We start from the raw sequence: 12,500 nt of genomic DNA on the forward strand, positions 1-12,500 counted from the left end.
TAAAATGTGTCCCCAACCACTTTTCAGATCTTATGCCAGTAGTTTTACCAGAGAATTCCCTTTTTATCTCATCTTCCAATTGGTGTGTTTAATGTGTTTAATACTTGCTATGTGCCTTACCTCTTGTTTTTCCACTTGAACTAAGGATATTTCAATCTAAAATACCTGATTCGAGCACTTCTCCACAGATCAGGTCTCTGGTGTGTCTACAGATCTGACTTCTCTAGATTAGTTATGAGAAGTGGTTATGAAAACTGGTCCAGCTGACCAATCACAGCACATTCTGTATTTCAGAAGGCGGGCCTTTGTTTGTGACAGGATGGTTCATGCCAGACCGGGGTAGTAATAATGTAGTAATAATGTAAAATATGTGAAAAATAATGTGTTTTTCTAACAACCTTGTGTGAGAGTCTGTTCTAGTACACCTCCGAAACAAAATCAAGACTTTGTAAAAGAGTATAACAGGACCCCTTTAAATACTCTTTTAAAATTTACTTAGTTTGTTTAAAGGTCCCGTTCTTCGTGATCCCATGTTTTAAACTTTAGTTAGTGTGTAATGTTGTTGTTAGAGTATAAATAATATCTGTAAAATTCTAAAGCTCAAAGTTCAATGCCAAGCGAGATATTTTATTTAACAGAATTCGCCAACAACGAACGACCCGTTTGTACTACACCCCTCTAGTTCCTGCAGGAATGACGTCACTAAAACAGTTTTTTGACTAACCTCCACCCACATGAATACACAAACAGGGGGCGTGGCCTTGTTGCGCTCCGACGGAGAAGAAGGAAGAGCTGTTTGTGTTTGTCGCCATGTCGTTGAAACGCTGTTATTTTCATCTCGGAGTCCAATCATCTTTGTGTGGGCTTCCCAGGAACGCTGTACTTGGAGATTAATGGTTACAATTTATGTTTAGCTAGGTTCCCGAAAATTATAATCCACATGTAAAACTATGTGCAGCACATTTTACTGAGGACAGCTCTCTCAATCTCAATCAGTTTAATGCCGGATTCACACAAAGATTATTCCTGAAAGATGGAGCAGTTCCCTCTTTGTCTGGAGAAGGCGTTGTTTATGGACCACAACCGGTAAGTGTATTTTATTATTTAAGTTGGAGCGTTTAACAGTTTCTGTAACTTATTACACAAAGGGTAACGCTGTTTAGCTTTTTAATTAGATGTTAGGGCTGTGCAAAAAAAACGAATGTGATTTTCATGCGCATCTCGTCCAGCACATGCTCTTTCCAACTTGCTTCTCAAAACTAGTCCAATCACGTTTGCAGGAGGACAGCGTGCGCTCAGCTGCTGTCGAATCACAACACAGGAACCGCTGGCCCAATCAGAACCCGTTACGTATTTCTGAAGGAGGGACTTTATAGACCAAGGAAGTCATCAGCCCGTTTTTATGACAGTGAAAAAAAGCGGCTTACAGATAGGTGAATTGTGTGAAAAATACTTTATTATTTTTTTACACGCGAAACATGAACACGTGTAATATTGCACACTGTAAACACAATCAAAGCTTCAAAAAAGCACGAAAAACGGGACCTTTAATATTTTATATATATATATACAGGCTTAGGGTTTACAAAATTATTTTGTAGTCATATAGATATATAAACACACTACACAGTTTTGGCCAAGTAAGTATGATGTTTGTGTGAGCGTTGGAGAGTGTGTGCTGCTTCAGGTGTGCTGTGTGAGGGAGTGTGTTTCTGGTCTGCAGGAGCTGCTGGAGATGGTTTGACCTTCACGCTGCAGATGTTGATCATTTCCCAGAGTAATCAAAGCCTCTCAGAGCCGATGCGTTACTGCTGCATGCTTTTCATTAACAGAAACACAACACCGGTCTGCACACACACTAAAGCTGGTCTTAACTTCACTTCCTTCTCTTTTCTTCCTGTAAATAATTGTTTTTGATTTTGTATGTGCAGTATCTGTACACACACACACACACACACACACACACACACACGCACACTCACAGTCACACACACACACACACACACACACACTGTATATCAACGTGTGTGTTATGAACATGAACAATCTGAATCTGTCTGCATTAACACTGCGTGTGTGTGTGTGTGTGTGTGTATAGAGTCGAGACCTCTCTCTGTTCCAGTGAAGGTTTTTCCATCATCTGAAGAATGTCACGTGAGTTCAGAGGAGCACATGAAGAACCTGATAACACACACCTGGAACGCTGTCAAACACCTCACGCTGCAGGTGTGTGTCACTGTGTGTGTGTGTGTGTGTGTGTCTGCGGTCGTGTCTACTGTCCTCCCTGCCTCCTGTAGTGTGTGTGTGTTGTCTCCTGCTGTGAGGGTGGTTGTGTCATGAGGTATTTCTCTTATATTAGACTCGAGTGTGTTCACAGCAGCAGGTTGCTACCCTAACTGAAAGTGGATCTGTGCTAACAGTCTGCTGTTGTCATGGAAAGTCACAGTAACACGGGTCGCTCAGCTGCCGCACATTAATGAGCAGGATATTCTCTCTGTGTTTGGTGTGGCTCACGGGACGCAGCAGATGTGTTTTGAGGAATTAAACTCAACACTGACTCGATTCACATCTCATTGTGGAGTTTCCATCAGTGCAGGTTCACCTCCCAAAATATTTACTTTTCATCAGCAGCCGTTTACATGAACCACTTAGACAAGTAATACAAGTTAGTCATTCACTTCTGTCAGGTCATAACATAGCTGGTCATTTCTTTGAGTCAGTTCTGTGAATGATCTCATTTGAACCTGAAAAGTAAGACCGACTGACTCTGGTTAACTAGTTGGTCAGACTAGTTCTAGCTTCGATCCCTGATGTCATCAGTAACAGTCAGACCGTCAGGGATCGAACCGAGCGTTTGTGAAAGTGAAGTGTGCGGTGAAATGTGTAACTCTCACCTGATTCAGCGTTTCTGAAGATTATTAAACACACATGCTGTCTGTTCCTCTGAGATCCATCCAAACTCACGAGTGTAACAGCTCAATACTCGTCTTATGTGCTGTGGCCGCCGGCGCTGGAAGGAAAACAAACGGACACATCACAAGACTCATTACGGCAGCGGCCGGTGCTAATGGAGCGTCCAGCAGAAACAAACACATCCGCTGCACTTTCACAGATTATTTGATGTGATTACCACCTCATCACCAACACCACCAGCTTCTGTGAGCACCTCGAGGAATCACTGTGTGTATGTGTGAGTGTGTGTGTGTGCATGTGCGTGTGAGTGAGTGAGTGTATGTATGTATGTATGTGTGAGTGTGTGTGTGTGCATGTGTGTGTGTGTGTGTGTGTGTTAGTGAGTGTGAGTAAGTCAGTGAAACACACGTCTCTAACATTCGCTGCATCACATGGTACCTGTGTGTGTGTGTGTGTGTGTGCAGGTGGATGTGCAGTCGTGCTGTGTGTTCATGCCGTCCGACAGCCTCCCGTCTCCCAGCACGCTGGTATGCGGTGACATCCCGGGAACCGTGCGGAGCTGGTATCACAGTCAGGCGTGTATGCCGGGGACGCTGGTGCTCTGTCTGCCGCAGATCAGCGTGTTGAGCGCAGGACACCGGCGCATGGAGCCACTGCAGGACGTCCCCTTCACTGTGCCCAGACCCGTGCTGGAGGAGGGTACGAGAGCGCCGCTCTTCAGTTTCTCTTGGTGCATTCTGAAGCACGAGTGTGACGTCTGTGTGTGTGTGTGTGTGCAGGTGATGCGTTCCCGTGGACAGTGTGTGTGAGTCGGCTGAGTGTGTACTCTCTCCTGGGACAGCAGCGGTCTCTTAGCGTGCTCGAGCCGGTGGGCTGCACCTCCACGCTGGCGCTCACTGCACCCAAACTGCAGCCCGACAGCAAAGACGCCTTCATCATGTGTCTGCATGTGGACCTGCAGCCGGTGCAGCTGAAGTGCTCCAACCCTCAGGTACTGCTCCGTTTCACTTCTGCACACTGCATTCTCTACATATGTACACACACACACAACACATATATATATATATATATATATATATATATATATATGTATTAGAGAGTAAATTCAGCAGTCTGATAAATGTTTTAATGTTGTTTTGTTTAATATATGTATATTTTTATCTTTTAAATGTCAGTCAGTGTCAGATTCAATCCATTGTTCATACCTGTGACAGACCAGTCAGACACCACCATTTAGCTGTGATACAGGGATTTTTTTTCCAGAAATATTTTTTATAAATATTAAAATAATTTGATGCACAGTATTGGCAGTGGTGGCAGCAATGACCCATTCGAGGTTTGAGTCCTACCTACCGTCGTATCCTGTCCTGAGAGTCATTTGCAGTGAATCGTCCTGACACAGAGCCTTGGCAGAAACGACGGCTGTGTTTAGTGTCAAATGCTTCACTGGCTGAAACGTGAACGTCCTTCTGTTGTTGATCTGAACACAAACACACAATTTACTCAATCCTCTCTGGAAACATGAGCTCCAGACTGTTTGTTCTGAACGCTGGCGCTCACGTCTGCTCTCGGATGGAGCATCTCGTTGTTTGGGTCCATGTGAAATGAATGTTGACGTATCTGAGCGCAGATCTGTGAGCGCTGCTGATTGCTGCGAGCCGATTGGCTGCTGTTCTCTCCTTGCCGTCAGCTGTGAGCAGAATGTGGCAGAAAGAAAATGTGTGTTAAATAATCACTGCCCAAAACAAACTGCAGAATCAGAAGCAGAACTGCAGCGAGGCGAAGGAAAAACAGCAGGAGGAAAAAATGATTCGCTCGTTTGTGATTTTGTGTTTGGTTACCATGACTCACGATCGTGTCATACCGGCTCCTGGCCTCTCTCTGTCTGTCTCAGTCTCACTCTTTCTCTGTGTGTCTCTCTCTTTTTCTGTGTCTCTCTGTCTGTCTCACTCGGTCTCAGTGTGTCTTTCTATCTGTCCAACTCTGTCTCACTCTGTCTCTGTGTGTCTCACTCTTTTTCTGTGTGTCTCCCTGTCTCTGTGTCCCTCTGTCTGTCTCACTCTTTCTTTGTGTGTGTCTCTCATCTGTCCAACTCTGTCTCACTCTGTATGTGTGTGTCACTCTGTCTCTGTGTGTCTCTCTGTCTTTCTCTGTCTCATTCTTTTTCTGTGTGTCTCTGTCTGTCTCGCTATTTCTCTTTCTGTCTCTCTATCCGTCCAACTCTGTCTCACAATGTCTTTGTGTGTCTCACTCTGTCTCTGTATCTCTCTGTCTTTCCAACTCTGTCTCTGTGTGTCTCACTCTTTTTCTGTGTGTCTCCCTGTCTCGGTGTCTCTCTGTCTGTCTCACTATTTCTTTGTGTGTGTCTCTCTGTTCAAGTCTGTCTCTCTCTGTCTGTCTCACTCTGTCTCTGTGTGTCTCTCATCTGTCCAACTCTGTCTCACTCTGTCTGTGTGTCACTCTTTTTCTGTGTGTCTCTCTGTGTGCATCACTCTCTCTGTGTCTGTCTCACTCTGTCTCATTCTTTTTCTGTGTGTCTCTGTCTGTCTCGCTATTTCTCTTTCTGTCTCTCTATCCGTCCAACTCTCTCACAATGTCTCTGTGTGTCTCACTCTGTCTCTGTATCTCTCTGTCTGTCCAACTCTGTCTCTGTGTGTCTCACTCTCTTTATGTGTTTTTCTGTCTGTCTCAAACTTTCTTTGTTTGTGTCTCTATCTGTTCAACTCTGTCTCACTCTTTTTCTGTCTCACTCTGTCTCTGTGTGTCTCTCATCTGTCCAACTTTGTCTGTGTGTGTCACTATTTTTCTGTGTGTCTCTGTATCTCTCTGTCCGTCCAACTCTGTCTGTGTGTCTCTGTCTCACTCTGTCTGTGTGTCACTCTTTTTCTGTGTGTGTGTGTGTCTCTCTGTCCGTATCACTCTCTCTGTGTCTCTCTCACTCTGTTTCTGTGTGTCTCTCTGTCTCATTCTTTTTCTGTGTCTCTCTATCTGTCCAACTCTGTCTCACTCTGTTTCTGTGTCTCTCTGTCTCACTCTGTGTGTGTGTGTGTGTGTGTCACTCTGCCTGTCTCACTCGGTCTCTGTGTATCTCTATGTCTGTCTTGCACGGTCTATGTGACAGTCTACAAAACTGGTGGGTTTCTATACACATATGCCCCATATTACTTTTATATTTATGTCATCTGATATAGTTAATATCACATGAAGAGTGATGTTTTCCTCCAAATATCAGCACAATTGCAAATTAACAATAAGTTAATATTAAGTGACTTACATTTTAGACACTTACATTGTTTTTGCTTGATTTCATTAAAATAGTTTCAAACAAAGTCACAGCAAACTCACATTTTGTTGAAACTGATTTCATTTGATTGATAACAGTGCTATAGTCAAGAATTTGACACAAAAGATGATTCATACATTTATTTAGGTTTTTAAAATAATTGGCCTCATGACAATAAAAATGCCTATTAAAGGTAAGAATCAATATAAACTTACTGAAAAGTTCATTTCTGTTACTGCTGCAAATGAACCACTGCACAGAATATAAAGAATATCAGAGGCTTTGGGAGTCAGCTGTCCACAGCAATCCTTAATCAATAACACGCTCAGCAAAATATCTTCTTATTCTCATTATCGACAAAATTGCTGAAAATATCAAGATGTCATTTTTTGTCATTTTCGCACACCCCTAGATGGAGACAGGTTAGAGAAAGTCAGAGACCATCAGCAGTGTGTCCAGCTTCAGGTGGATCCTGAGAGAAGATCGTCAGTGCAGCAGATCAGTTAGACACGCTGATGATCTTCTGATGGTCTGCAGGCGGCTGCATGTGTGTGTGTTATCCTCTGATTTCTGCTTATTTTTCTAAGAATGTGTGTGTGAAATCAAACTGAAGCTCTCTGATCCTGAGTGGAGAATCCAGTGCTTAGCTTAAGGATGAGATGCTCCTCACACACACACACACACACACACACTCAGCGTTTCTTTAGCTGTTTGTCTAAGCAGATGTTGGTCATGTTTTTGTTATCACACGGTTGAGACTAGTTAGAATCAGCTGCTGTGTTTGAACTCTCTGGAGTTTATTTATAGAGCCGTCAGCAGCCGAGGACAGTGATGAGCGTCTGATCATCGTGAGCTCAGAGGACGTGCTGATGATGCTGGAGACATTAAGATGATGTAAAGTGACGTGACTCCAGACGATTGACGTCAAACCGCTCGTTTCTACAAGTGTTTCATTGTGTTATGATTTAGCAGGAAGTTACTCAACATTCATCTTCAATCTGCGGCTCTTTAGAAGCTCTTAATGCGTTCAGTTCGTCTCATAAATTCACTAAATTGCAGCCATGAAGAGTGTTGACTCCAGCTCTGGTGTGTCTCAGGTCCAGCTGGTGTATGGTTTGTGGTGTCGATGGAGTCATATCTTCAGTGTGTTTGACCGGATGCAGAGCAGAGGAGCTCAGAGAGCGTCAGCCGGATTCCCAGAGTCCTCGGCGCCCCCCGCTGGACCCTTGTCACCTGTCCACAGCAGTGTGGGCACCATCCCGCCGGACACCAGCACCTACAGCCCGTCAGCTGACCTGGGCTCTCCTACAGAGGTCAGAGGTCACACACACCATCAGCTCACACAGACTGATGAGATTTTTCAAATCCATATGAATTCACTGGTAAAATGTTTACTCTTTCATTAAAAAAAAAAAAATTGTAATTGTGTAAACTTTAATGGAAAACAACGTTTTCTGAAACTTAGGAAACAAGATTTTTAGTATAAACTTTCTGTTGTTGTTTCATGAGAATATTAAGTGAAGTGACATTCAGCCAAGTTTGGTGACCCAATTCGTGCTCTGCATTTAACCCATCCAGAGTGCACACACACACAGCAGTGAACACACACACACACACACACACACACACACACACACACACACACACACACACACACACACACACACTGTGAACACACACCCAGGGCAGTGTTCATCATGTATGTTGCGGCGCCCGGGGAGCAGCTCTGTGTTCTGTGCCTCGCTCAAGGTATTGCCGGCCCGAGATTCAAACCCACAACCCTAGGGTTAGGAGTCAAACTCTCTAACCACTAGGCCAGTGTGTGAGAGTGTGTGACGTGTGTGTGATTCAGGGGGATTCGGCGCACACAGAGGACCCAGCAGCCGGTGAGACCATGACTCTGGAGCAGAAGACCTGCAGCATCAGCAGCGCCAGCGGACGACTGAGCATCTGGATGCAGTGGATGCTGCCTAAACTCACACTCCAGCTGTTCTCCTGCGAGCCCAGGAACAAGGGTACAGACACACACACACTCACGTACACACACTCTCTCTCACACACACACACACACACACACACAAACTCACACACACACACACACTCACGTACAGACACACACACTCATGTACAGACACACACACACACACTCACACACACACACACACACACACACACACACACACACACACTACCACACACTCACACACACACACACAAACTCACACACACACACACACACTCACACACACACACACACTCACGTACAGACACACACACTCACGTACAGACACACACACACACACACTCACACACACACACTCACACACACACACACACACACACACACACACACACACACACACACACACACACTACCACACACTCACACACACACACACACAAACTCACACACACACACACACACTCTCTCACACACACACACACAAACTCACACACACACACACACACACTCACGTACAGACACACACACTCACGTACAGACACACACACACACACTCACACACACACACACAGACACACACATCTCAAAACATATTGTCATGAGTGTATCTGATGAGCTCTGTATGTGGTTTCAGTGATTTGATCGAAAATGACCCGTCACTGCTTTAGTCAGGTCACCTTTATTTGTATAGCACTTTTCAGAGTCACACAGGAAAACAGATTGTCAGTAGAACAAGAAGACAGTAACAGAGTCAGATCATTTATGATTCAGTAATTCATCATCAGTTCAGCTCTCTTCAATAGTGTCTGTGCAATCAGTCCAGTGTCCCCAACTAAACAAGACAGAGAAACCAAAGCTCCATCCGTGACAGAAATGGAGTGACTTTAGCTGATATTTTAAGCAGAGAACAAGCGAGGGTTGAGGAAGGAAGGCGAGAGGTGATCTTGGGCCGTGTGACATGCAGCTGTGAGGGAGATGTGGAGCGGTGCACTGCGTCGTGTGCGGAAGGGAAGCGCAGAACCACGTGTGAGATTCACAGCCCCAGAGGAACACTTTGAGCTCTCGGCCGCTGCGCTGCTGCTGTTGTTTGTTGTTGTTTTTCTTGGGGCTGTTTGGAGCTGAATGGACGTGTCGCCCCTTCAGACAGGAAACAGGAAGCGGCTCTGGGCTCTTGGGCTGCAGGGATCACAGCTGCCCGGTCAGCAGAACAAGCAGAGATTGACAGAGAACTGACATGATCCTCCGGTCGCGCACTCACACATTCACACACAGAACGAGCAGCCCGCTGACCTCTGACCTCTGACCTGCTGCTGATGCAGAATGAGTGAGATGAAGAGCGTCTCGTGCTGCACATCTGCTGTGTGTGTGTGTGTGTAACTTCATTTGTCACTGTATATCTAAAGGAGAACTGAGCCCATCATTGCTCTATTATTCTGCATCAAATGCAGTTTTTAGTTCCTCAGCTAATAGTCATTTTGTTTCTGTGTTATAAACTGCAGCTCTGAACTCATCAGTGTGACTAGAAGACAAAAAGAGATTACTAACATTACCATTATCAACTTCTGTAAAGCTGCTTAACAAAACTTAGTATTAGAGATTTACAAATGTGTGTGTGTGTGTGTGTGTGTGTTTCAGAGCTGTGTGTGATGGCAGAGATGGAGGACATGAGCGCGTCTGTGGACGTTCAGGACGTTTATACCAAGGTGAAATGTAAAGTGGGCAGCTTCCACATAGATCACTACAGAAGCAGGTGAGTCCAGCACACGCATGCTCACACGGACACACACACACGGTCACACGGACACACGCTCACACGGACACACACACACGGTCACACACACGGTCACATGGACACACACACACGGACACGGTCACACACACACATGGTCACACACACACACGGACACACACACACGGACATGGACACACGGACACAGACGCACACACACACACACACACACAGACACGGACACACACACGGACACGGACATACACTCACACAAATACTGACACACACACACAAACACACACACAAACACTCACACACGCACACTCACACACACACACACACACACACACACTCACACACACACAAACACACTCACACACACTCACACTCACACACACTCACACTCACACACACACTCACACACACACACACACACACACACTCACACTCACAAACACACTGACACTCACACACACACTCACACACACACACACACACACACTCACACTCACACTCACACACACACTCACACACACACACACACTCACACCCCCCCCCCCTCTCAGCGGTCTGAGGTGTACTGTGATGTGTTTGGGAGCAGAGAGAAGCGTGCAGGTCAGTGAGTGCGGCGCAGTGTTTTCACAGTGTTGTGTGTGTTGTAGGCCTGCTGAGCGCTGGCTCTATGACGGAGTGATTCTGCAGTGCAAGGAGACGCCTGCGGTGAGACCCTGCAGCTCCGGAGCGTTGATCTAGAAACACTCGCTCGCTCACGCTGCTGCTCTCTGTCCTGCTCCACAGGATCTCTTCCAAAGCTTACGTCCAAAAACACGCTGCCTCTCAGAGATCAATTCCCATCATGCACTTCTGGTTCTGTCAGCTGATAGGGCTGGGTACTGATACAGATTTTATGATTTGGCTCGATTCAATATCAGTTAAATTGGAAATATTTTCTATTTTTTCAATATCAATTTTTCTCAATGAAAACCAGTTTCCTGTAAACTGTACAGGGAAACCTGTCAGTACATCACTATAATATTAAATGGTTTTTGTTATAGGAGTCCAAACTGTTAAATTCAGTCACTATATAATGTAAGATTAAAGGGCTGGTTCAGTGTTTATGGAGTGCAGTGTAACATTGTAAATGATTCGGGTTTTTTTATTATATATTTAAAACCGCCCTGTCTCTTCTCTGAGAAACGCGCTGTTCATCTTTCTGCTGTTATGAAGCCTCTCCCTCAGAAATACATGTGGGCTCTGATTGATTAGCTAGTGTTGTGATTGGCTGTAGTGCGCGTCTAAACGTCCCGCCCCTCACCTTAGGCTTTATTATAATCAACGGCGTCGTTAACGTTGCTTATCAGTTTGAGCCTGATTGAGACGCAGAGGATATTGCAGAACCTGTGCAAGCACGGCTTTTACTGGTAGACCTATGTTTTTTGCTGTTGTCTCATACTTTTAGAAATGCTGTTATTTGTAAATGCTACTTCTATTAGCTTTTAATATACAGTTTTATTCTGATTAAAGCTTTAATAGAGTACGGCAACTGCACAGCATCCATGTTTAACACTTCTCATAGCTATGTGAAAATGAGTGTATAATTGTAACCGGTTGCTGGAGCTGAGAGAGAGAGAGAGAGCTGCAGAGCAGGGGACGCGAGGAACTGGTTTAAGAACCGCTGCTTTAGAACATTCAGTTTGAAACTTGTGAATCCATAAGAATCGTTAGAAGACAGAATTACGATTCATTTATGAATAAATTTGTTTGTTCACCTCTATTTTTATCTTCTTCTCTATCAGGGTTTGTGATGTCACAAACCCGGGAAGTAACTCTTTGTAGTCCCTACCAGCCGTTTTTGTAGGCATTAAACCGACTTTTTTTTTTAAACTGAATTTTACAAAGGTCATATCTCCGTTTGCATTGAACTTTCAGTTTCCTAACTTTGCAGATATCATTTATGCTCAGACAGCAACATTAAACATTAACTAATGTTAAAGTTAAATCACAATGAACCACCCCTTTAAATAAACAACGCATTTAAAGGTGACATGGAATGCATTTATACAATATTTTTAATTGTTCTCTAATGTCCCCAGAGTGTGTGTGTGAAGTTTAATGTTAGAATACTCCACAGATAATTTTTTATAGCTTCTTGAAATTGCCGCTTTTAGGGTATGAGCCAAAATGCAAATAAGCTGGTGCTCCTGCCTGTCTTCCAGTTTTTCAGCAGAATTGGGCTACTTAAACACTGTTGCCATGGGTTGCTTTTCATGTCAGCAGGAGGGTTTTGTTGCAAAAACCTGGCAACCCTCCCTTCTCAGAAGAGTGTGGAGCTTCCAGAGCTCATGCTCGCAGCGTTACGCGTTACTAACCTCACACATTGCTTCCGAACGCAACTATCACATTCCTATTCATGATCATTCTGGTAGCACGTGAAGTCAGCATTAGTGAAAACAGACAATGGTAGCTTTTGCAACATTAGCCTTACAGAGCCGGAGAGCCTTTTTTTCCTTTTCCTTTTTTCCTTCGAAAATGAACCACAGTTTCCTCACCTATGTTCGTGGGTGCATCCCAACACTGACATGAACCTCCAGCAGCTACAGCAGAGAACAGTA

General features: G+C 44.6%; 1 protein-coding gene across 1 annotated transcript in view; it reads left to right on the plus strand.

Moving 5' to 3' along the window:
* The window catches only part of vps13b (vacuolar protein sorting 13 homolog B), a 79,351-nt gene that overhangs the window by 34,213 nt on the left and 32,638 nt on the right, over window positions 1–12,500 (plus strand). The window contains 8 exon segments of the mRNA XM_026227972.1: window positions 1,724–1,777; window positions 2,099–2,226; window positions 3,378–3,612; window positions 3,693–3,904; window positions 7,294–7,509; window positions 8,049–8,211; window positions 9,795–9,909; window positions 10,551–10,608. Of these exon segments, the coding sequence (XP_026083757.1) occupies window positions 1,724–1,777; window positions 2,099–2,226; window positions 3,378–3,612; window positions 3,693–3,904; window positions 7,294–7,509; window positions 8,049–8,211; window positions 9,795–9,909; window positions 10,551–10,608 (1,181 nt within the window).

Source organism: Carassius auratus, chromosome 41 (genome assembly GCF_003368295.1).
Source record: "Carassius auratus strain Wakin chromosome 41, ASM336829v1, whole genome shotgun sequence".
NCBI classification, from domain to species: domain Eukaryota; kingdom Metazoa; phylum Chordata; class Actinopteri; order Cypriniformes; family Cyprinidae; genus Carassius; species Carassius auratus.